Here is a 26,402-nt window from a genome sequence, read left to right on the forward strand (position 1 = left end):
CATCCCTACTAAAAACACAAAAATTAGCTGGGCATGATGGTGGGTGCCTGTAATCCCGGCTACTTGGAAGGCTGAGGCAGGAGAATCGTGAACCCCAGAGGCGGAGGTTGCAGTGAGCTGAGATCGCACCATTGCACTCCAGCCTGGGCGACAGGGCGAGACTCCGTCTCAAGAGAAAAAAAAAAAGAATTGATGTTGAATGTCCTATGTAATTTCACTTCTATAATTCATGTTAAAATTTTACTTTTCCAATTTGTTAAATTACCAGAATGGCATCAACACTTTCAGGTGGTTTGGGATCACTGGCAGTTGTTAATTGACAACTTTATAATGTTATTCTATCACATCCAGAACCATGGACAATTTCTTCCTTTATTTAAATATTAATGTATTATTTTTAATATAACTTAAAATTTTTCTTTATTGATGTCTACTCATTTTTTGAACCATTAATTTCCAGAAATGTTATCATATTTGTTCTTGCTATTTCATTTGCTATCATTTTTTCTTACTGGTTATTGCTGATGTAGAAAAATGCTACAGTTTTTTTTTTTTCTTTCTTTTTTTTTGAGACAGAGTCTTGCTCTGTTGCCAGGCTAGAGTGCTGTGGCGCGATCTCGGCTCACTGCAACCTCCGCCTCCCAGCCAACGCTTATATTTCTTATTTTCTTTTATTATTTTATACTTTTGACCAAGACCTCCAATAAGAATATTAAACAATACCTGTAAACCAAATGTCCACCTATATTCCTCTCATTTGTCACACTACTATAATTAGAATTTCACTATTATTGGTGTGATTATTTTATTAACATTAATTTATCTCATTGTACTATAAGCTCCATGAAGGCAGGAGTTATACCTGGTTTTTCTCATCCATTATGTCCCTGGTATAGTGCCTGAGACCTATTTATCTCAGTAAATATTTCTCGAATGAATAAATGAGTGGTCTAGGGTGATAATGAAAAATTGAAGAAAATAACAGGTGAAGGCCTTCTATTTCTTCCCTTGCACTTTCCCCCCACTCCAATACAAGCTCATTAACACTCAGAAGTATATGTATAAGTCAGGACATTTTGGTTGCAAACACCAAAACTTACTGACTAAATTAAACAACTGGGAAATTTACTGGAAGGAGGTAAGGGAATAGGGGATTGGTAATTAGAAGATGAAAGGAAGGCTGGAAAACTAGGCTAAGAAAAGAGAAATTCTGAGAATGTAGAATAGATAGTAGAAATTACTCAATAGTTTTGTCAAGCTACTGCCACTGGAACTAATGAGCACCAACAATTTTCATCTCTTTATCTCTCTGATCGAGATTTGTATTCCAAGGAAGGAGCATCCAACTGGTACAACTTGAATCATGTGACTTCCCATGAACGGTCAAGAGCTGGACACCAGTGCAGTAAAGGTGACTCGCAAAAAAATAAGATGTGGTACTAGTACCAGAAAGAGGAATGCAGGCCAAAAATAAATGACTTCCACAACTTCTGCCACTTTAAAGTTTCACCTGAGATATTACCAATTCCAATACTTGGATAAACTAGAAACTAAAAAAAAAAAAAAAAAAAAAAAGAGTTGGGGAGGGATAAGAGGATAAAGGGGTTCAGAACGAAAGCAAGACATCTCTGAGTATACCTTTCCATATAGTTTTGACTTTTGAAACATGCAAATGCTTTAAAATTCAAAATTAAAAGAAAAAAGGCAGAATAAGAAGGTGAACTTTCTTAGGCAGAAAATATATTGTATTAGTCAATTTTCACACTGCTATAAAGAATACCCGAGACCGGGTAATTTATGTAGGAAAGAGTTTTAATTGACTCACAGTTCCCCAAGACTGGGGAGGCCTCAGGAAACTTACAATCATGGCAGAAGGAGAAGCAGGCACATCTTACATGGTGGCAGGCGAGAGAGAGAGAGAGAGAGAGAGAGAGGGAAAGAAAGAGAAGGAGGAACTGTCAAACACTTATAAAAACATCAGATCTCGTGAGAACTCACTATCACAAGAACAGCTTGGGGGAAACCATCCCCATGATTCAATCACCTCCCACCAGGTCCCTCCCTCTATGCGTGGGGATTATGGGGATTACAATTTAAGATGAGATTTGGGTAGGGATGCAGAGCCAAACCATATTATATATACTGTTCTGCATCTGGCTTTTTTCACTTATAACCTAGAACTTACTCCATAACAGTTTATGAGAGTCTCTCACATTCTTCTTTCTTTAAGTGTACAATTCAATATTTTCTTTTTTTTTTTTTTTTTTTGAGATGGAGTCTTGCTCTGTCACCGGGCTGGAGTGCGGTGGCTTGATCTCGGCTCACTGCAACCTCCACCTCCTGGGTTCAAGCAATTCTTCTGCTTCAGCCTCCTGAGTAGCTGGGACTACAGGCACGTGCCACCACACCCAGTTAATTTTTGTATTTTTTTTTTTTTGAGTAGAGATGGGGTTTCACCATGTTGGCCGGGATGGTCTCAATCTCTTGACCTAGTGATCCGCCCACCTCGGCCTCCCAAAGTGCTGGGGTAACAGGTGTGAGCCACCGTGCCTGGCCACAATTCAATGTTTTCAATATTTTCAGAGTTGTGTAACCATCACCATAATCTAATTTGAGATCATATTCATCACCCCAAAAAGAAACCCTGTATTGATTAGCAGTTATTCCTCATTATCTCCTACTCCCTTCCTTCAGCCTTAGGCAACCAATAATCTACTTTCTGTCTCTAATTTGAACATTTCATATAAATGGAGTCTTACATGTGGATTTTTGTGTCTGGCTTTTTTCACTTAGCATAGTGTTTTCAAGGTTCATCCACATAGCATGTATCAGTACTTCATTCCTTTTTACTGCTGTGTAATATTTCATTGTATAGATATACCACATTTTATCCAATCATTGGTTGATAGACATTTGGGTTATTTCTACTTTTTGGCTAACATGAATAATGCAGCTATAAATATTCATGTATAAAATTTCATGTTCCACATTCTTCTTTTTTTTTAAGGCTTCATCTTACTCCTTTGGGTGTTTGTTCAACTAGTCCTCTCCTGGTGAACTTTTAGGTTATTTCCAATCTTATGCTACTACAAATAATGCTATGATGAATAACCTTGTGCTTATGCTTTTTTTAATTTGGGGACATATATCATTAGGTCATATTCCTAGAACTGGGATTACTGGGTCTATATAGTTTATATTTTGGGAAGATAAGCACTTTGTTGGTGATGAGTTGCAAGTATGTATCACCAGTTTGTCATTTACCTTTTAACTTTGTTTATGGTATGTTTTCTTTGCCATGCAAAAGTTATCTATTTTTATATATAGTCAAAATGTATCAGTCTTTTCCTGTGTTTGCATTTTAAGATACAGTTACAAAGGCTTTCCTCCGTTCCATGTTATAAGGAAATTTACCTGTGTTTTCATCTGGTATTATAGGATTTCATTTTTCACATGTAAATCTCTGATCTTTTTGGAGTTTATTATGGTATATAAAGTATAAACCCAAGTTTCTTTCCAAATAAATATCCATATATCCAACTCTATTTATTAAAAACACCATCTTAGCAGGTGCAGTGGCTCATGCCTGTAATCCCAGTACTTTGGGAGGCCAAGATGGGAGGATTGCTTGAGGCCAGGAATCAAGATCAACGTGGGCAACATAATGAAACCCACCTCTACAGAAAAAGTTTTAAAAATTAGACAAGAGTGGTGGTACATGCCTGTAGTCTTAGCTACTCAGGAGGCTGAGGTGGGAGGACTGCTTGAGCTTAGGGATTTGAGGCTGCAGTGAGCTATGATCACCTGCACTCCTGGGTAACAGAGCAATATCCTGTCTCTGAAAAAACAAACAAAAACATTCTTTTTCCTCAGTAATTTGAGATGCCACTTAATACTAAAACTTTATATATGTTTGGGCCTATTTCCAGTCTTTCTGGTCCATTGATCTGTCCAATGCACCAATACTACACAGTACTACATTGTTTTAATTACACAGGATTTTTTTTTCTTTAGTCAGTTTTGCTCTGTCGCCCAGGCTGGAGTTCAGTAGTGTGATCTCAGCTTACTGCAACCTCCACCTCCTGGGCTCAAGCGATCCTGCCACCTCAGCCTCCCAAGTAGCTGGGACTACAGTTGTGCGCCACCACACGCTAATTTTTGTATTTTTTGTAGAGATGGGGTTTTGCCATACTGGCCATGCTGGTCTCGAACTCCTGGCCTCAAGTGATCCTCCCACTTCAGCCTCCCAAACTGCTGGGATTACAGGCGTGAGTCACTGCACCCGGCCCATACAGGTTTTATAGTATGTTTTAATATATAATATGCCCAGTATCCCTCCATTGCCCTTTTTTGGAAATTTTCCTGTCCTTATTTCTCCAAGTAAACTTTAAAATCAACTTGTCTAGCTTTAGAAAAACAAACAAAACAAAAAAAACTACTGGTATCATGACTAGGATCATTTTAAATTTGTATAACTTGAGAAGAATTGATATGTTTAAAATTGTCTATCTATCCAAGAATAAGAGATATTTTACCATAAAGTCTACTTTTGTATTTTTCAGGTATATTTTATGGTTTTCCTCATTATATGTTTTGCCTACTTCTTAAGTATTCTTGTTGGTGTTATGTCACTGGTAATTGTGTGTAAATTGATTTCTATGTTAATTTTATCTTATCATTTTACTGAGGTATAGGATTGTTTGAATTACTTTTAATTGCAATTTTTTTTTTTTTTTTTTTTTGAGACAGAGTCTTGCTCTGTCGCCCAGGCTGGAGTGCAGTGGCGCAATCTCGGCTCAAAGCAACCTCTGCCTCCTGGGTTCACACCATTCTCCTTCGTCAGCCTCCCAAGTAGCTGGGATTACAGGCACCGCCCCACCACACCCAGCTAATTTATTGTATTTTTAGTAGAGACGGGGTTTCACCATGTTAGCCAGGATGGTCTCCATCTCATGACCTCGTGATCCGCTCACCTCGGCCTCGCAAAGTGCTGGGATTACAGGCGTGAGCCACCGTGCCTGGCCTAATTGTAATTTTCTTGTTTTCCACCTAAACTATGAGATCACCTGTATATGGATGCCTCTTCTTTTGCAATTCTGATTCCCCTCATTGTGTTCTTTTTTGTGATTGTTTTCTTTCCAATACAATGTTAAAATGTAATGGAGGTAGTGGGTATCCTGTTTTGTTCCTTTGCTTTGATGGGAATACTTAGTGCTTTCCCATTAAGTAAGATGCTACTTATTTTTTTTACAAAATCAGAAATGGGTGTTGAATTTTGTCAAAGACCTTTTCATCATCCATGATGATAATCATGATGTTTGGCCTTAGGTATATTAATGCGTGGATTATATAAACAGACTTCCTAATATTGAACCATCTTTTTTTATCAGTCATGCCATATCATTTTAAAGTGTGCTATAGGTTGCTTTCTAATATTTTATTTAGGATTTTTGCATCAATATTTATATGTGAGATTTACAGGGTTTTTTGTGTAATTTTTTTCAGATTTAGACTTCAATGTGATACTTTCATAAAAAGAAACTGTAAATTTTATTTAATTTTATATATTTTAAAACAATTTATCTAACATTATAAATTATCTGGCCTTCTTTTTTTTTTTTTTTTTTTTGAGACGGAGTTTTGCTCTTGTTGCCCAGGCTGGAGTGCAATGGCATGATCTCAGCTCGCCACAAGCTCCGTCTCCCAGGTTCAAGCGATTCTCCTGCCTCAGCCTCCCGAGTAGCTGGAATTATAGGCATGTGCCACCATGCCTGGCTAATACTGTATTTTTAGTAGAGATGGTGGTTTCTCCACGTTGGTCAGGCTGGTCTCGAACTCCTGGCCTCAGGTGATACCCCCACCTCGGGTGTTGGGGTTACAGGCGTGAGCCACCGCGCCCGGCCAGAAATTATCTGGGCTTTGGGTAGTTTCCTCCTGAAACCATCTGGGTCAGGAGGTTCTTTAGTATGGCAATCTTTCTTGCTTTTCTTTTTTTTTTTTTTTTTTTCTTTCTTTCTTTCTTCTTTCTTTCTTTCTTTCCTTTCTTTCTCTCTCTCTCCCTCCCCTCCCCTCCCTTCCCTTCCTTTCCTTCTTCTTTCCTTTTCCTTCCTTCCTTCTTTTCTTTCTTTTTCTTTTCTTCCTTCCTTCCTTTCTATATTTGTGCCCTCTCTCTCTTTCTTTTCTTTTCTTTCTTTTTCTTTCTTTCTTCCTTTCTATATCTGTGCTTTATTTCTTGATTAGGTAAGCTAGAGGATTATCTAGGTTTTTTTGAGAAACACCATTTATTAACTCTAATGTTTGTTTCTGCTTTTTTCTTTAATAAAAATTTCTGGGAAAAAAACAATAAATGGCAGAATTTTTACAATTCAATTAAATCAGCAATCGGGGGCAATTCATAGCTTTTTCTTTCTTTCTTTTGAGACAGTCTCACTCTGTCACCCAGGCTGAGTGCAGTTGCATGATCACAGCTCCCTACAGCCTCAACCTCCTAGTCTCAAGCAATCCTCCCTTCTCAGCTGCTCAAGTATCTGGGACCACAGGCCTGTGAAACCACACCCAGCTAATTTTTTTTATTAATTTGTAGAGACGAGGTCTCACTTCAGACCAGGCTGGTCTCAAACTCCTGAGTTCAAGCAATCTTCTTGTCTCAGCCTCTCAAAGTGTTGGGATTACAGGCATGAGCCATTGTGCCTGGTCATAGCTTTAAATACTTTATGTAAATAATGAGAATAAAAATAAGTGGGCCGGGTTGGGCGTGGTGGCTCAGGCCTGTAATCCCAGCACTTTGAGAGGCCAAAGCGGGTGGATCGTTTGAAGTCGGGAGTTTTGAGACCAGCCTGGCCAACATGATGAAACCCTATTTCTACTAAAAATTCAAAAATTAGCTGGACGTGGTGGTGGACACCTGTAGTTCCAGCTATTCAGGAGGCTGAGGCAGGAGAATCGCTTGAAGCCAGGGGGCAGAGGTTGCAGTGAACTGAGATCACACCACTGCACTCCAGCCTGAGGGACAGAGCGAGACTCTGTCTCAAAAATAAATAAGGGCCGGGCGCAGTGGCTCATGCCTGTAATCCCAGCACATTGGAAGGCCGAGGCAGGCGGATCACGAGGTCAGGAGATTGAGACCATCCTGGCTAACACGGTGAAACCCCGTCTCTACTAAAAATACAAAAAAATTAGCCGGGCATGGTGGTGGGTGCCTGTAGTTCCAGCTACTCGGGAGGCTGAGGCAGGAGAATGGCGTGAACCCGGAAGGCGGAGCTTGCAGTGAGCCGAGATCGCGCCACTGCACTCCAGCCTGGGCAACAGAGCGAAACTCCATCTCAAAAAAGATGAAAATAAATAAAATAAATAAATAAATAAAGCAAGCCGGGACCGTGGCTCACGCTTGTAATCCCAGCACTTTGAGAGGCCGAGGTGGAGGGATCACGAGGTCAAGAGATTGAGACCATGCTGGCCAACATAGTGAAACCCTGTCTCTACTAAAAATACACAAATTAGCCGGGTGTGGTGGCATGGGCCTGTAGTCCCAGCTACTTGGGAGGCTGAGGCAGGAGAATCGCTTGAACTCAGGAGGTGGAGGTTGCAGTGAGCCAAGATCATGCCACTGCACTCCAGCCTGAGTGACAGAATGAGACTGTCTCAAATAAATAAATTAATTAAATTAAATAAGTGGGCCAGGCGAAGTGGTTTATGGCTGTGGTCCCAGCACTTTGGGAGGCCAAGGCAGGTGGATCACCTGAAGCCAGGAGTTCGAGACCAGCCTGGCCAACATGGCAAAACCCTATTTCAACTAAAAATACAAAAAATTAGGCCAGGTGTGGTGGCTCAAGCCTTTAATCCCAGCACTTTGGGAGGCCGAGGTGGGTGGATCACCTCAGGTCAGGAGTTCGAGACCAGCCTGACCAACATGGAGAAACCACATCTCTACTAAAAATACAAAAAATTAGCCAGACGTGGTGGCACATGCCTGTAATCCCACCTACTTGGGAGGCTAAGGCAGGAGAATTGCTTGAACCCAGGAGGCAAAAGTTGTGGTAAGCTGAGATGATGCCATTGCACTCCAGCCTGGGCAACAAGAGCAAAACTCTGCCTGAAAAAAAAAAAAAAATTAGCTGGACATGGTGGCAGGCGCCTGTAGTCCCAGCTACTTGGGAGGCTGAGGCATGAGATTCACCTTGAAACACCAGAATTGCCTTGAACCTGGGAGGTGGAGGTTGCAGTAATGAGCCAAGATTGTGCCACTGCACTCCCACCTGGGTGACAGAGTGAGACTTTGTCTCAAAAAAAAAAAAAAAAAGTAAAATGAGTGAATTATTCAACTCAAAAAAGAAAGTAAACCAAAAAATGGAAGGAAATAAAAATAAAATCCCCCAAATCCTAGACCTTTATGAAGTCAAATGTTGACAAGGTAGAAGCCAAGTGCTACATTATTATTCTCCTAGATTAACTCCTGGATTTAGACTGCCATGGGATGATGAGATCCTGGAACAATCTTGGATTCCACGACTTCTGATATGAAGTACGGAGTGACAATCTCTTCAGGTGGCCCAGGTATTTTAACCAGAGATAGCACAGAGGTGTAGTTTTTCTATATGGATCTTCAAAAATACTTTAATTTAGCAATCCATCACGCAGCATGAGGGGCAGTTATTTGTGCAGCTTGATCCTTGCTAGTAATTAAAACTATGGGGTGAACTATGCCAAAAATGACCTACATAGTTACTATAGTTACATGAAAATTAAAGCTAAAGTTAAAACACAATATGCTGGCCGGGCACAGTGGCTCACGCCTGTAATCCCAGCACTTTGGGAGGCCGAGGCGGGCAGATCACGAGGTCAGGAGATAGAGACTATCCTGGCTAACACGGTGAAACCCCGTCTCTACTAAACAAAATACAAACAATTAGCCAGGCATGGTTGCGGGAGCCTGCAGTCCCAGCTACTCAGGAGGCTGAGGCAGGAGAATGGCGTGAACCCAGGAGGCGGAGCTTGTAGTGAGCCGATATCTCCCCACTGCACTCCTGAACGACAGAGTGAGATTGCATCTCAAAAAACAAAACAAAACAAAACAAAAAAACCTCAATATGCAAAAGTCAGCAGGGTTATACTAATCTCAGCAAATTAAGATTGTACGTTTACCAATGTTTAGTATTCAAAGTAGTTTATTTCCTGAAATCTTATATACCATCTTCAATTTCAATTTTTATTTGACAGATATTAAAAGCTGATCAGGAAAAATATTTATAATAAATGAAAAGAAAGCATATATCATAATATATACAATGCTTGATTTTATAAAACAAAATATAATATAGCCATATTGTATACATCAAAATGTTTACAGTGATAACAAGTCCTTGGAGGCAAAAATCCTTGTCTTACTCATCTTTATGGTCCCATATTATAGCAGAGTGCTTGGCACAAAGTAGACGTTAAGTAAGTGTTTATTGTAAAAATGGAAGTGAATAATGTATGTCTTCAAAAAAAAAAGATACCCAGTAAGGTAAATATATGAAACTTTAATATGTTTGCATCTGAAACATACAAAAGCTTAAAGATAAAGTCAATATCTAACTAAAATTCTCTAATGTATCTTCATTGTTATAAAGTTAAGTCTTTAGTCAAAAATTCAGCTCTAAAAATACAGTCTCAAAAAATCACATATCTACATATAATACTAAGACAAGTAAATTGTCGGCCAGGCACAGTGGCTCACGCCTGTAATCCCAGCACTTTAGAAGGCCAAGACAGGTGGATCGCCTGAGGTCAGGAGTTCGAGACCAGCCTGGCCAACATGGTGAAACCCTGTCATTACTAAAAATGCAAAAATTAGCCGGGTGTGGTGGCGGGCACCTGTAGTCCCACCTACTTGGGAGGCTGAGGCAGGAGAATTGCTTGAACCTGGGAGGCAGAGGTTGCAGTGAGCCGAGATCACGCCATTGCACTCCAGTCTAGGTGACAAGAGTGAAACTCCATCTCAACAAAACAAAACAAACACAAAAACAAAACAAGTAAATCATCTTAAGCTGCATCATCATCATCATCATCCACTGCAGCGTAAATGGCTTGATTCCTCCTCTTAATTTTCTTTCTTTGTTCAGGTTCATGTTCATCACTCAGCCTCTTCAACGGCACCTTGGTTAAGTCCTCTCCATTCCCTGACTCCACAGTCCCACCAGGTTTCCCCTCTCTATCAATTGTGGAATCCACTGTATCATCAGAAGATACAATCATAGAGCCTGGCAAGATCCTGACATCAGAGAAACTTGCAGAAAACTCAGAAGCTTGATCAGAAGGTTCTACCGATGGTGTATTCATGCCACTATGTGCACTTACAATACTATCTTCATCTTCTTCTTCTTCATCTAACATTATTTCATCTGGATTAATAGAAGACAGAGCAGATGTGTCTGTATTATATTCACTCCGGTCTTCTCCAGAGTCATTACTCTCCACATCATCCTGTTCTTCATATTCACCACACACATGATGTTCTTCCTTGGAGTTCTGAAGCCTAACATTGATGTCTATGATGCCAAGTTGGGCACAAAATTCAGTAGTCTGAGGATTGATCCTATGAATCAGCTGCATTTGTGTCTGTGGCTTGCTAGGATCATAACAAGCAGCTGTTACACTAAAGTTACATGGAACCTTGAGATCATGATTCAATTTTTCCAATACTTCTTTCATACCTTCTTCTGTTGCACTATAATCCCACCTATAAAAGTACAAAACAATAGCTTTTTACATTTTATCAGCTCTAAACAATAAATGATGAAATCTAATTACAGACTTCAGGTGCAAGGATAAAAAATAAGCCATCTATCAAAATTCCATTTTTAAAGTTAGAGTTAATTTAGCAAAGGACCATTTAGAAATAAAAATAATTCTTAGAAAAAGCCATCTTTAACTCATACTCCAAAACAATTTTAATGTGTGGACTATATGTTCACCATATTATGGTTTTATGTACACTTATTCACTTATAAATTTATTTGAGGTAATGCTCAATAGTCCATTTTCCTGTCTCTTTTAGATGGAAAACCTGCAAACTTTGAATTGTTCTGACACTCATTCAACAATAATTCCCTTGATTAAAAACAAAGGTGGAGGCCAGATACAGCAGCTCACGCCTGTAATCCCAGAACTTTGGGAGGCCGAGGGAGGTGGACAGCTTGAGCTCAGGAGTTCAAGACCAACCTAGGCAACATGGGAAAGCCCCATCTCTACCAAAAATACCAAAAAATTAGCTGGGCATGGTGGTGCATGCCTGTGGTCCCAGCTACTCTGGGGGCAGAGGTGGGAGGATCCCTTTAGCCCAGGAGGCAGAGGATGCAGTGAGCCAAGATCCAAGATCACACCACTGCAGTCCAGTTTGGATAACAGAGCTAGACCCCGTTTCAAAACAAAACAAAACAAAGCTGGGAGATATAAAAATTATGCATGCAATGGAAAAAGCAGGTCCTAAATAAAGTCTGACTTACCTTGCATGCAGGCCATTATTTTCTGGCATATTCCACAGGCGCCCAGTCACATTAATAAGATCATCCGTAGCCCTGAGAATAGTGAGCCATTCAATATCATATTCCAAGTAATCAGGAGCACTGGGGTCATGTTCTATCTCTAATATCTACAGGATGAAATCAATGTTAAGAAATACATATATATTTTTAACAGTCTAATCACTTTAATATAATTTAATAAAATAAAAAGGAATTTAAATTTAATTTCAATTATTTAATTTTAAATCAATCCATTTAATTTTAAATTAATAAGTAAGATACCCCCAAAGAATTCTCAGAATACATAAATTACAAACAGAACAAAAAAATTCCGAAAGGAAAATTATATTTTTTTAAGTCTCTGGAAGAGTACAACTATATTATAAAGCCACTTCACTCTTCTTACCTGAAGAAAATCTCTATGTGGTAAGCATTTGTCCAAGGCTAAAAATTTGGTTGCTCTGGCTGTCTGTCCTTTATCCTTTGCCTGGACAATATGAATCATGATTTAAGAAAGAATGTTAAAACAACCACAGGTAATTCTTCATACATGGAATAGGATGAAAATAATCTTTATCACACATACCCCTAAGTTGTGTGTCAAAGGAATGGCTGTTACTTTTCCAAAATTAAGTTAATTCTATACCCACTTGTGCGATGAAAGAGAAGGCATTTAACTTCTCAGAGCTTCAATTTCCATACAAAATTCAAGGCAAAAACTAATGATGATGATGATGTTAACTCAAAGCATTGAACACACATAAATCAAAGCATATAACCCAAGGATTAAAGATAAACAAAAGAGCTTAAAAGTAAACTGGCAGAACTAAAACTACAATTTTTAGAAGAACCCACAGGAGAAAATCTTTGTAACTCTGGGTTAGGCAAAGATTTCTTAGCTACAACACCAAAAATAGATGTGATATATCCATAGAATGAACTATTACTCAGCAGTAAAAAGGAATGCAATATTTATACATGCTACAACATGAGTGAATCTCAAAATCAAGCAAATGAAAGAAATCAGTTGCCAAAGACTATATATTTTACGATTCCATTTAAATGAATGTTCAGGAAAGGCAAATCTATAGAAACACAAAGCAAGTTAGTGCTCCCCTGGGGCTGAGGGCAGGAACAAGGATTGCCTTCAAGCAGGTACAAAGGATCTTTGGGGGTGATGGACAAGTTCTAAAACTAGATGATGTGATATTAGCACAACTCTGGAAATTTACTAAAAATCACTGAATTGTTCACTTAAAATGTGGTTTTTTTCTTTTCTTTTCTTTGTTTTGAGACAGAGTCTTACTCTGTCGTCCAGGTTGGAGTGCAGTGGCACGATCTTGACTCACTGCAACCTCTGCCTCCCGGGCTCAAGTGATTCTCTTGTCTCAGCCTCCCGATTAGCTGGGATTACAAGCATGTGCTAACATGCCCAGCTAATTTTTGTATTTTTAGTAGAGATGGAGTTTCGCCATGTTGGCCAGACTGGCCTCGAACTCCTGGCCTCAAGTGATCCACCCGCCTTGGCCTCCCAAAGTGCTGGGATTACAGGCATGAGCCACCACACCAAAACATATTAATTTTATGGTATGTAAATTATACTCCAATAAAGGTTTTTTTTTTTCAAAAGTGAATTGACAGAAAGAAACGTGGAGAGAATCACAAACATGTAGGTCATTTTGGAAAAGGTTAAAAAACCTTTCCCCAGCATCTCTAGTTAAAACCTGAACTCCAGAGCATGGCCTCTAAAAGGCAGTTGTGATCTTGTTCCAGCTTCATCATGGAGGAAAAAACACAAGGAAGCAAACTATGGTATCTCCTGCTGAGGACCAAGCATCAGTTCAGTTCTGGTGAGGTACAAGCTGAGTATGCCTTATCTAAAATGCTTGGGACCAGAAGTGTTTTAAATTTCAGATTTTTTCAGATTTTGGAATATTTACAGAATACATACTGGTTTAATATCCTTAATCCAAAAATCTGAAAATTGTGTGTCATGTCAAAAATTTCAGATTCTAGAGCATTTCAGATTTCAGATTAGAGATGCTCAATCTGTATTAAGAAAAATGGAAGGCATGGCCAGGCGCGGTGGCTCATGCCTGTAATCCCAGCACTTTGGGAGGCCGAGACGGGTGGATCACGAGATCAGGAGATCGAGACCATCCTGGCTAACATAGTGAAACCCCGTCTCTACTAAAAATAGAAAAAACTAGCCAGGCGTGGTGGCGGGCGCCTGTACTCCCAGCTACTCTGGACACTGAGGCAGGAGAATGGTGTGAACCCGGAAGGTGGAGCTTGCAGTGAGTGGAGATCGCGCCACTGCACTCCAGCCTGGGCAACAGAGCAAGACTCTGTCTCAAAAAAAAAAGAAAAATGGAAGGCATGGAGATTATAGGCAGATACTGGCAGCAAAGAAGTCCAAGGAAGTGATCTCTGGTGTTGGTAAAGGGGATAAAATAGAAAGTGGCAATCAGAGGAAGTTGAGGAGCCAATTACAAAGAGGTCAAACATATTATTAATGCAGAGATACAATGAAAAGAGTAACCTCTCCTTCTCCCAGTGAAACTGGGAAGTGAGAAGAATAAATCCACAACAGAAAGGGCCTATAGGTATATTTTCAGACAAAACCTTCCAAACCGTGTTTGAGGAACATTTTTAAAGTATACCTCTAACACAGAAGTGTTTGGTTAAGTAAGTTTGGGAAGCATCACATTCTACTCTTGAGAAAGGCAATGCCCATTAGTGCAATAAAGACTCTCAGAAATTCTCTACATGTCTCCAAGAAGAAATCTGTAACTCTGTTAACCCAGCATTTTCTAAACAGTTTTCCTATGGACTACTTTATGGGAAAGTCAGAGTTCAGCCAGAATCAGAGGTGAAAGGAAGAAATGCATACTTCCATAGAAGTTTCATTATAAGTATATATTTATTTTCTACCTTCCATCAAGTACATCATCCATGCAGTTAAGCAAAGAAAACTGGGGGTCATCCTGGACTTCTTTCCTCCCCCAGTCACCAAATCGCAATGATTCTCCTTCTAAAATCTCTCTAGAATCTGCTTCATTCTCTGTATTCTCTCTTTGCCTTAGGTTAAAACCTTTTCTTTTGCTTAAATAGCCTGCTCTGCCTCCCATTTTACTTTACTCCAATCCATACACAACAATGCTGTCAAACTAATCGTTCTGAAATGAAAATCTGATTTCATCACTCCCCAAATTTCCCCATCATCTTTGGTTAAAATCATAACTCCAGAGCATGGCCCCTAGAAGGCAGTTATGATCTTGTTCCAGCTTCATCAGTCCCTACGCCTTAGTCCCACAGGAACTACCTACAAGTCCCCAAACACCCCATGCTCTCAGACCTCGAGCCTCTGCACATGCCAGTCCCTCTAAATAAAATACCCTTACAGTGTGTTTCTTCCTGGCACTTCAAGACTCAGTTCAGCTATCACCTTTTGAAAACCTTCTCTATCTTCATCTCCCGTGTTCCCATCCCACCACAGTCTGGCTTAGGTGCTCCCACTGCCTACGTTTTCTCTCAAACTTATTACACTGTTTTGTAATTGCTTGTCTTTCCCAGAATCATATATTGAGCTACTCACAAGAGGTAAGTTATCTTTTACTTCTTTCTCTAACTTTACAACTGTGTCTGGTCCATAGATGTTCAATAGTGTGTGTTAAATGAAAGAATAAACATTTTGTTTTCTACCTGATGCTGCATCAAGGCGGCAAACTTCACGTGAAGGTGGGCAGAAAACCAGTAAGTAGGTTTGAGATGCTCTAAAAGCTCTGAGGCAGCTGGACTTCCTAATGTGTTATTTTCCACTTCTTGTCGGAAAAAAGATTTAGTCTTAAGAAGTTGCTTCTTATTTCCATAATGATATATACTTCTTGGCCAATCATGAGACAAGAATATATCTATAGGCTGCTTCAGCTTTCAAAAGAGAAAAAGAGAAAGAAAGAAAACTCTTAAAACAGATTAACCAAAACAATCCCCTCCCTTCTCTCTACCACCATACAACCATTCACCCACTGAGATCTCTAGAATTCTGTATAATTCATTCTAAGGACACTTTAAGAGAGTGATAAAAATACTAGGCAACTCATTCATCTAGGCAAAGAGAAGCTGCATTTTCTCTGCTCATAAATCATTCTTATTTTCAGTGGCAAGGCAAGGCAATGGAGACAGACTCTGATTAGACTGCCAGTCATCTAAGATCTTTAGCACTTAGCTTCTAAAATACATGATAACCATAGTTCTTTTCCTCTTTGGTAAAGAAATTATTATTTTGGGCCTGGCGTGGTGGCTCACGCCTATAATCCCAGCACTTTGGGAGGCTGAGGCAGGTGGATCACCTGAGGTCAGGAGTTCGAAACGAGCCTGACCAACATGGTGAAACCCCATCTCTACTAAAAATACAAAAATTTAGCTGGACGTCATGGCATCTGTCTGTAATCCCAGCTACTAGGGAGACTGAGGCAGGAGAATCGCTTGAACCCAGGAGATGGAGGTTGCAATAAGCCAAGATCATGCAATTGCACTCCAGCCTGGGCCACAAGAGTGAAACTCCATCTCAAAAAGAAAAAAAAGAAAAAAGAAATTACTGTTTTGAAGATTCAGAGACACTAGATTTCATGAGACCTCTAACATGACTGATTCAGTAAACCCAAAGATTTACCAGGAAAAAAAAAATTCTAATAGGCTCACATAGTATACACTAAAAAACTGTGTTTACTACATAAATTAGTATTTCATTAAACAACTTAAGGAAACAAAATATACTCCAGACTTTACTTATCCCCAGAACCTTCAAGTAATCTGAAACGAATACTTGAAAAATGAAATTAAAACAACTTAAATACCAGCTGGGCGCAGTGGCTCACGCCTGTAATCCCAGCACTTTAGGAGGCCGAGGTGGGTGGATCGCCTGAAGGTCAGGAGTTCGAGACCAGCCTGGCCAACATGGTGAAACCCCACCTTTATTTAAAATACAAAAAATTAGCCGGGCGTGGTGGTGGGCGCCTGTAATCCCAGCTACTCAGGAGGCTGAGGCAGGAGAATCGCTTGAACCCAGGAGGCGGAGGTTGCAGTGAGCCAAGATCGCACTGTTGCACTCCAGCTTGGGCAACAGGAGTGAAACTTTGTCTCAAAAAAAAAAAAAAAAAACTTAAATAACTGCTCAAGACAATACAAAATATTAGATATTAGATAGATATGACTAACCACTGAATAACTGGTATGGCCAACAGATGCAACAAAAATTCAAACTAGGGTAATGACTCTAAACTAGAGAAGTCATGGCTGGCTGGGCATGGTGGCTCATGCCTGTAATCCCAGCACTTTCGGAGGCCAAGGAGGAAGGATCGCTTGAGTTCAAGAGTTTGAGACCAGCCTGGGCAACATGGCGAAACTCTGTCTCTAAAAAATATGAAAAAAATTAGCTGGGCGAGGTGATGCATGCCTATAGTCCAAGCTACTCGGGAGGCTGAAGTGGGAGGATCACCCAAGCCTGGCAGATTGAGGCTGCAGTGAGCCAAGCCATGATCATACTACTGCACTCCAGCCTGGGTGACAGAGTGAGACCTTGTCTCAAAAAAAAAAGAAGAAAACTCATGGTTGGGAAATGGCATCTAAGTTGGGTCTTAAAGGACTGGTAGGATTTAGATAGGTGAAAGAGAAAATCTATTTAAGGGAACTGTATGCACAGGGCATAAAAGAAACACTTGCAAGCATTGTTAGACTCCTGCAGAGGCTCTAGAGACAGTGTGATGGGCATGAGTGCAGTCAGGCAGGCTCTACCACTAAACTTTGGGAAGTCCTGGGCAGGTTACTTACCTGTCTGAGCCTTGGCTTCTCATCCTTAAAGGGATGAAGTTAAGAGTTACATCTATTTCATAGGGTTTGAGTGGAGATTATATGAAATACCAAGTGTGAAGTCTGTTTAGCCCAGTGTCAGCCATGTAATGGGTTCTCAAACAACCTAGTTTCACCTACTCTGCAATTAAGCAGTGTTTCCATACCACCTTCACAATTTTCCCATTTCCTCTATCATCTTTACTATTACTTATTTTCTATTTAATACCATTACTTAATTACTATTACATAAAATAAAATGTTTATTTCAATATTTTCTTTAAAATATCACTTTAATATCTTATTTTAAATATCACTTTAATAGGTATTCTTTAGCCTTAACCTAAGTAATATTTGAAATCATGAATTAAATCTTTCATTCTTACTAAAATAAACTCGTAATTATTGAAGTAAAAAAAATTTTGCCAGGCACGGTGGCTCACACCTATAATTCCAGCACTTTGGGAGGCCAAGGCAGGCGGATCACCTGAGGTCAGGAATTTGAGACCAGCCTGGCAAACATGGTGAAACCCCATCCCTACTACAAACACAAAAAATTAGGCAGGTGTGGTGATGGGTGCCCATAGTTCCAGCTACTCAGAAGGTTGAGGCACAAGACTTGCTTGAACCCAGGAGGCGGAGGTTGCAGTGAGCCGAGATCGCGCCACTGCACTTCAGCCTGGGTGACATAGTGAGACTCTGTCTCAAAAAAAGAAAAAAAAATGTTCATCTGTGAACCTCCTAAAAACTCAAGATCCACATTTTAAAAATACAGAATTGCTCTTCTTGAAAGTAGTATACCAATATGACCAAAATACATTTTGGCACAGAATTACTTTAAAATTTTTTCAAGTCTGCTGTAATGCGCTTTTTACGTACCTGTTTTAATTTATAGACTTCAATATTTCTCACATGATATATACTCCTGATTGTAGATGAATTATAAGGGGGGCACTCAAAATGACCTTAGATTGAAGAAGAAAAATAAGCTATATTTAATGTCCTTAAATACTGCAAATACAAAGACATATACACAGGTCTCCAAAATATCATGTACACCTTCAATATATACGATTTTAAAAAGTTATCTAGGGAAATTTTTTAAAAAGATGGTGGACTGCAGTCTCCTTCCTGTGCAGGCTCAACTAAGGGTGTATCTGCTTTCTAAGGTCCCACACATGGTTGCCGGCACACTTCAGTTACTTTCTAACTGTTGACTAGAGACTAGTTCCTTATGCTCCCAATATTAATAAAATAACAAATTATTGTTGTTTTAAGCCGAAAAAGAAATATGTGTATTATATGCATAAATGATATCCCTGAGATAAAATAGAAAAACCTGATAAACAGCTTCCCAAGAGTGGTTCCAATTTGTACCCACACCTGCCACAGAGAAGACAGCCTATTTTGTACCTCCATTCCAACAGTTTAGAATAAGAAAGAGCCAAGTGGCAGGGAACAGACTTCTAACAGTTATATTCAGGATGTAAGTTTTAGCTGTCAACGTAATTCATGAAATTTGTGAAATCGATGTGAATCCAAGCTATTCCTTTAACTTTGAAATCAAAGTATAATTCATTCAGACACAATGAAATTAATATGCAGTTGTGATATACTTATATAATGGAATACTATTCACAAATGAACAGATTAGATTACATGTATCAACACAGACTTCAAAACATGTTAAACAAAGAAGCAAGTTTGAGAAAGATACAAGCAATACGATACATTTATATGAAGCTTAAAACAAGTACATTGTTTAAAGTTCTTACATATGTGGTAATGATGTAAAATAATCAAGTAAATTATAATCACCAAATTCAACACAGTGACTGCCTGGCAAAGAGAGGGAGGGAAGAAAAGAAGGGAACGGGATTGAGGACAGATAAACAATGAACTTTAATTATATCTATACTGTTTTATTTCTTAAAAATAAAAATAAAAAATTGCAAAATACAGGCCGGGGGTGGTAGCTTACGCCTGTAATCCCAGCACTTTGGGAGGCAGAGGTGGGTGGGATCACTTGAGGTCAGGTATTCGAGACTAGCCTGACCAACATGGTGAAACCCCGTCTCTACTAAAAATACAAAAAAATTAGCCGGGCGTGGTGGCGGGCGCCTGTAATCCCAGCTACTCAGGAGGCTGAGGCAGGAGAATGGCTTGAACCTGAGAGGTGGAGGTTGTAGTGAGCCGAGATCGCACCACTGCACTCCATCATGGACACCAAGAACGAAACTCTGTCTCAAAAAAAAAAAAAAAAAGCAAAATACTAAGACTTGATAAAACTATATCGAGGATACAAAGATATATGAAAGAGTCAAAGTACATATCATGCTTAACTTACTCTGGGGCATGCAAGTTCTAAAGTTTAAAAATAATTCTCAAAACAATACCTTTTCGATAGTCATGAGATTTAAAGATACCAGAGATTCCACCGATCCTTACACCTCGGTATTTTACCACACCAGCCAAACCTAAACAATACAGTTAAATAAAATTACTGTAGGCAAAAGGAATCTCTACACTGACTGAATAAACCATTCCATTTAGATGGAATTCCACACAGTTCTAAAATTATTTGAAAATTAAGCACCATGATGAGGTTATGCTTTTTACATAATAATATGCCAACAGTGTATTAGGGATATATTATAACAGTATATAAAGGCAAGGTCTGGAATTAGATGAGCCAAAACACTAAGTAGATTCTGGAAGGGACAAATGAGATAGGGTGCTGAAAGTGAAACAGACATAATTTGGTACCTAACTGAATACACGGGTGAGGTAGTGGGAGGTGGAAAATGTCCTATGATGGATTTACATGTATAAACCTGAAAATCAACAGGTATAAGGTATAAAGAACCTACAGCTTCTAGTTTCATTTCTGATTGATCATCTTCTGACAATTTCACTTTTTCACAATATTGTAATATAGGATGAATACATCAAAAGATGATCAGTAAGTAGCAAAGTAGGGAAACTAAATTTCTGAAATATGATCTCATCATTGGTAAAATTTATAAACTGTTCTAGAAAGAATATACATTTAAATAAAGGGATGAAGCTGGGTGCGGTGGCTCATCCCTGTAATCCCACCACTTTGGAGGCCCAGGTGGGTGGATCACTTTGAGCTCATGAGTTCGAGACCAGCCTGGACAACATGGCCAAACTCAGTCTCCACAAAAAAATACAAAAAAACAAAAAAATTAGCCAGGCGTGGTGGTACACGCTTGCAGTCACAGCTACTTGGGAGGCTGTGGTGGGAGGATGGCTTGAGCCTGGAAGGCGAAGGTTGCAATGAGCTGAGATCAGGCCACTGCACTCCAGCCTGGGCAACAGAACCAGACCTTGTCTCGAAAAATAAAGGGATGAAAAGGCTATATAGTTTATAGGGGCTAATATTGAGACAATCTAATCAAGTCTGAAAATCTAAAAGCAGATTATAGGAAATGCAAAGGATAAAAGGAATCCAATCAGCTAAATCCTGAATGCAGGAAATGCTGCAAGACAAATTTCCTGTTTTCTTCAGCAAGTAAATGGCATGAAAAAGCAAGACAGGGAGACTATTATAGTCTAATAGACTTCAGAGTCATGACAACCAAATGAAATGGGCTGGCCTTGTCTGGGTCCTATTTAAACCAATTGTAAAGCAGACATCTTTACGTTAAGCAGGGAAATCTGACCACGAACATGGCAATAGATAATGATTACTTCAGTTAAGTATAATAACAGTACTGTAGTAGTATTTTTAAAGATCCTTATCACTTAAAAACATGTACTGAAATATGTATAAGTGAAATAATCTAACGGTTGGACTTGCTTTAAATACTCTAGTCATCTCTTCCCACAAAAAAAAAAAAAATCCAGGAGATTGCAATATAATAGTCGTTGAAGCTGGTTAACAGGTACTGAGATTCATCATACTATTCTCTACTTTTGTGTATGCATAAGAATTTCTATTAATAAAAGTTTAAGGTCTTTTTTTAATTCAATAAAAATTGTAAGAAAAAATGAAGAGACTACAAATAGTGTGTGAGGTCTTTGCAATGATATTAGCTAGTGCTTAAAACACTAGATGAAGGGCATATTTTCATGATCAACCATTTAATAATTAACTATCTTAATTAAATTTTCACGATTAAGTATTTAAATTAATGACATTCTCCAAACACCATACATGTCAAGACACAGTCCAACTAACGCAAATCCTGATAAGCTCTTCCATCCCAGGAAAAAAAATTATCCACAAACACAATCACATACCTAAATAATAAATGTTTGGTGCCACCCAGCCACCATAGGGTAACTCTTGCAAATGATTTGAGGCTTCATGGTTTCCCCCAATGAACAGTGTGAGAACTGGGGCCTTTTTCTCTCCAGAGTAATACCTAGAACATAAGAGCAAAGTCAGTTACCACAATTAGGCATAGCAGAAAAGCAAATGAGTTCCAAAAAAAAAAAAAGAAACTGAGTTCATCATAAAAAGTTAAAAAGCTCTTTCAAAAGGAATTGCCTGGGGCTGGACGCGGTGGCTCCCTCCTGTAATCCCAGCACTTTGGATGGCCGACACAGGCGGATCCCCTGAGGTCAGGAGTTCGAGACCAACCTGGCCAATGTGGTGAAACCCCGTCTCTACTAAAAATGCAAAAATTAGCTGGGTGTAATCCCAGCTACTCGGGAGGCTGAGGTGGGAGAATCGCTTGAACCCAGGAGACGGAGGTTGCAGTGGGTCAATATCGCGGTACTGCATTCCAGCCTGGGCAACAAAGCGAAACTCTGTCTCAAGAAAAAAAAAAAAAAAAAAAGGAATTGCCCAGTATCCATCCTTGCCCTTAGGAATGAAGAGCTTCCACCTTGAGCCTCAAGTCAGTGCCCGTTCGATTAAGTCAAGAACTGTTTCGAGTTCATTGCCATAACCTCATCTTCTAGAACCACAACAAGCACATAGCAGGCGCCCAGTAAAAACTTCAGGATCATTGAATGAACTAATTCCAGAGTCCTATCAAGTACAAGGTAGCTATCTAAACCTGTCAGCTTCTTCCTCCAGGTTATCCCCTCCCAGGCTTCGATACCCTGTGAAATGGATAAGATGTGTATGGAAAGAAGCAAAGTGACATTTCCTAAGCACCTAATGAGATAGGGTGCTAGTGAAACTGACATAATTTGGTACCTAACTGAATACAGTACCTAACTGAATACATTTCCCGCCTCCCACTACCTCACCCCTGTATTCAGTTAGGCACCAATTAGAGACACAGAGCGAACAAAGACAGGATCTAAGGGAAACAGGCAGCCAGTGGCAGAGGGAACCCAGTCCCACCCCCCCACCGCCAAGTCCGGGCCCGGCCGCGTCCTCACCTGTAGAAGGTTTGCATGTGACGATACTTGGGCGGCACGGCCATGCAGCGTAGATCCGCCTCGTTGCGCACCGCCTGGAAGTCGCCGCAGCACAGCAAGAGGTCGACAGGCCCCGGGCCGCGCCGCTCTGCCAGCGCCAGCGTCTCATAGATCTTATCCAGCTCGCCGTGGCAGCAGCCAGCCACAGCCACCCGCATTCTGCCGGCCTGAGGAGGTAAGATGAGCGCTGCCTGCAACGCCCTACACCACAGCCAGCCCAGGACCGACTGATCGCTCAGCTCCCGCCAACTTTAATAAGTAGAGCCACCGCCTGGGTGTAGACGCCTGCAAAATAATTCACTTCCGGTTTCCAGATCTCGCGAGAGAGGGACCGGGAAGGTCAAACCTAATTCTGGGATCCCAGGGAACTTATTTTCTTTTTTTCCTTTTTTCTTTTTTTTAATTATTGTTTTATGCAGTCAATATCTTTTTGTATATACATCCACAAATGTACTCTTTCCATCCTTACTCTTTTCTTCCTGGATTTCCATTTTTCTCTTTGGAATCATTTTTCTTCTGTCTGAAGAGCTCAGTTTAAGTTTTCCTGTTTGTTTACTGTAGGCCGACGACAGATTAATTTTTTTCTAGATATTTGTTTGTTTAAAAATTTCTTTCCACTCTGGGGAAAATGGTGAAACCCTGTCTCTACTAAAAATACAAAAATTAGCTGGGCGCAGTAGCGCACGTCTGTAATCACAGCTACTTCAGAGGCTGAGGCAGGAGAATCCCTCAAACCCAGGAGACGGAGGTTGCAGTGACCTGAGATCGCGCCCCTGCACTCCAGCTTGGGCGACAGAGCGAGACAACGTCTGAAAAAAAAAAAAAAAAAAGACAGACAAAAGAGAAAGAGAGAGAGAAGAAAAGAAAAGAAGCCAGTGTGCTGGCTCACACCTGTAATCCCAGCACTTTGGGAGGCAGAGGCGGGCGGATCACGAGGTCAGGAGTTTGAGACCAGCATGGCCAACATGGTGAAACCCTGTCTCTACTAAAGATACAAAAAATTAGCTGGGCGTGGTGGTGCACACCTGTAATCCCAGCTACTTAGGAGGCTGGGGCAGGAGAATCGCTTGAACCCAGGAGGCAGAGGTTGCAGTGATCTGAGATCGTGCCATTGCACTCCAGCCTGGGTGACAGGGTGAGACTCCGTCTAAAAAAAAAAAAAGAAAAACAAAGAAAGAGATGTCTTTGTTTCACCTTAATTCATAAAGGGTGTGTTTACTGAGTACTGAATACCAGTTAAGCAGTGTGTGTGTGTTTTGTTTTTTTTTTTTTTTTTACAAAGCATTTCAAAAATAGCATTCTATTATCTTCTGGCTTGCATTATCTTCTACTGAGAAGTCACCTATAAACTTAAGGTTTTTTTTCATTGAAAGTAATGTGGGTTTTTTGTTTGTTTGTTTGTTTTTTGTTTTTTTGAGACAGTCTCTCACTCTGTTGCCCAGGCTGGAGGCGGTGGCACGATCTCGGCTCACTGAAACCTCCGCCTCCCCAGTTCAAGCGATTCTCCTGCCTCAGCCTCCCAAGTAGCTGGGATTACAGGTGCACACCACCATGCCCAGCTAATTTTTTGCATTTTTAGTAGAGACAGGGTTTCACCATGATGGCCAAGCTGGTTTCGAACTCCTGACCTCAAGTGATCCGCCCACCTCGGCTTCCCGAAGTGCTAGGATTACAGGCGTTAGCCACCGCGCCCAGCCAGTAATGTGTCTTTTTCTTTGCTATTTACTGTTTTCTCTTTCTCTACTTTCTCTCCCTACTCCTTAAAGCTATTTTAATAAAATATATCTAAGTGGTTTTTTTTTTTGAACCTTACTCATTTATGCTTTCTGAATCTATAGCTTGGTATCTTTTTTCAGTTTTGGAAAATTCTTGGTCAGTATCTACTTAAATGTTGCTTTTTTTTCTGTCTTTTCCTACTCCTTTGGAATTTGTCCATGGTATTTTACCTATCTTTTATTTCTATTCCATAGTTCTCATTTTTATCAGTGTTTTATTTTGGATAGTTTCTAATAACCTCTCTTCTAGTTTACTAATCCTACTTTGTTCTATGTCCAATGTACAAACTCATTTATTAATGTTTTAACATTATAGTCCTTTTCAATTTTAGGATTTATATTGGATTCTTTTCCAGTGAAGCCAATAGTTTAAAGAGATTCTTTATCTTTTAATTTATTTCCTTCATCTTTTCCTCTCTTTCTCTCATATATTAATCATTGTTATTTTAGGTTGCCTGTCTTCTAAGCCCAATATCTTACTTATCTGCAGAGCTGATTCTATTGTCTGTTTCTGTTTCATTGGATTCTTAGTTTAAAAATCTCGTTTTTTGGCCGCGGTGACTCCCACCTGTTGTCCCAGCACTTTGGGAGGCCAAGGTGGATGGATCTCTTGAAGCCAGGAGTTCGAGAGCAGCCTGGCCAACATGGTGAAACCCTGTCTCTACTAAAAATAAAGAACTTAGCTGGGCGTGGTGGCGCATACCTGTAATCCCAGCTACTTGGGAGGCTGAGGCGGGAGAATCGTTTGAACTCGGGAGGCGGAGGTTGCAGTGAGCCAAGATTGTGCCGCTGCACTCCAGCCTGGGCTACAGAGTGAGACCCTGTCTCAAAAAGAATAAATAAATAAATAAATAAATATCTCGTTTGTGTGTGTGTGTATATATATATATATTCCAGGATACATGTGCAGGTTATGCAGATTTGTTACACAGGTAAACGTGTGCCATGATGATTTACTGCGCCTATCAACCTATCACCTAGGTATTAAACCCAGCATACATTAGCTATTTTTCCTGATGCTCTCCGTACCTTGCAGATCACTTGAGGCCAGGAGTTCGAGACCAGCCTGGCCAACATGTATCTCTCCAAAAATACAAAAATTAGCAGGGCGTTGTGGCACATGCCTGTGGTACCAGCTACTGGGGAGGCTGAGGCAGGAGAATTGCTTGAACCTGGAAGACAGGGGCTGCAGTGAGCGGAGATTGCACCACTGCACTCCAGCCTGGGGGACAGAGCAAGAACCTGTCTCAAAAAAAAAAAAAAAAAAAAAAAAGAGAAGAAAAGAGGATTCTTGGGCTTGGTCTGTCTTCACCTATCTTTACAGGTCCTTGATTCCTAGCAGTCTCACAGATGATAAAATTCAAAATTAGGATAGTAAATAGAATCCCCAATAGTAGGAATTTAGTTTGATAAAATTAAACTAAGATAAACGAGCAAGCAGGCGCAAATGGCGAATTCCTTAGGACGAACTTCTCAAGGCAAAGACAATTGCCTGAAAGTGAATTAGAATTTAAAAAATTTTTAACACCCCAAAATAATTATTTTTAAATAAAACTTTAAAACCCACCGAGGATTTAAAAACTATCTCCCTCCGCCGGGTGCGGTGGCTCACACCTGTAATCCCAGCACTTTGGGAGGCCAAAGTGGGCGGATCATGAGGTCAGGAGTTTGAGACCAGCCTGGCCAATAGGGTGAAACCCCGTCTCTACTAAAAATACAAAAATTAGCCGGGCGTGGTGGCACACGCCTACTACTACTACTCCTCCCAGCTATTGGGGAGGCTGAGGCAGGAGAATTGCTTGAACCCAGGAGGGAGAGGTTGCAGTGAGCCGAGATCACGCCACTGCACTCCAGCCTGGGAAAGACAGAGCGA

The 26,402-nt window shown here is 40.2% G+C and overlaps 1 protein-coding gene across 1 annotated transcript; it reads right to left on the reverse strand.

Moving 5' to 3' along the window:
- Nucleotides 1-9,146: 9,146 nt before the first annotated feature.
- DBR1 (debranching RNA lariats 1) lies at nt 9,147-25,386 on the reverse strand. Its single transcript, XM_003822481.5, has 8 exons — nt 22,716-25,386; nt 21,621-21,745; nt 19,751-19,831; nt 18,234-18,319; nt 15,210-15,434; nt 11,911-11,991; nt 11,487-11,632; nt 9,147-10,720 (listed from the first exon to the last, which is right to left on the reverse strand). The coding sequence occupies exons 1-8, from the start codon at nt 22,910-22,912 to the stop codon at nt 10,024-10,026; spliced, it is 1,638 nt and encodes a 545-aa protein (XP_003822529.2). The 5' UTR covers nt 22,913-25,386; the 3' UTR covers nt 9,147-10,023.
- Nucleotides 25,387-26,402: the final 1,016 nt, after the last annotated feature.

This window comes from Pan paniscus, chromosome 2 (assembly GCF_029289425.2).
Source record: "Pan paniscus chromosome 2, NHGRI_mPanPan1-v2.0_pri, whole genome shotgun sequence".
NCBI classification, from domain to species: Eukaryota; Metazoa; Chordata; class Mammalia; order Primates; family Hominidae; genus Pan; species Pan paniscus.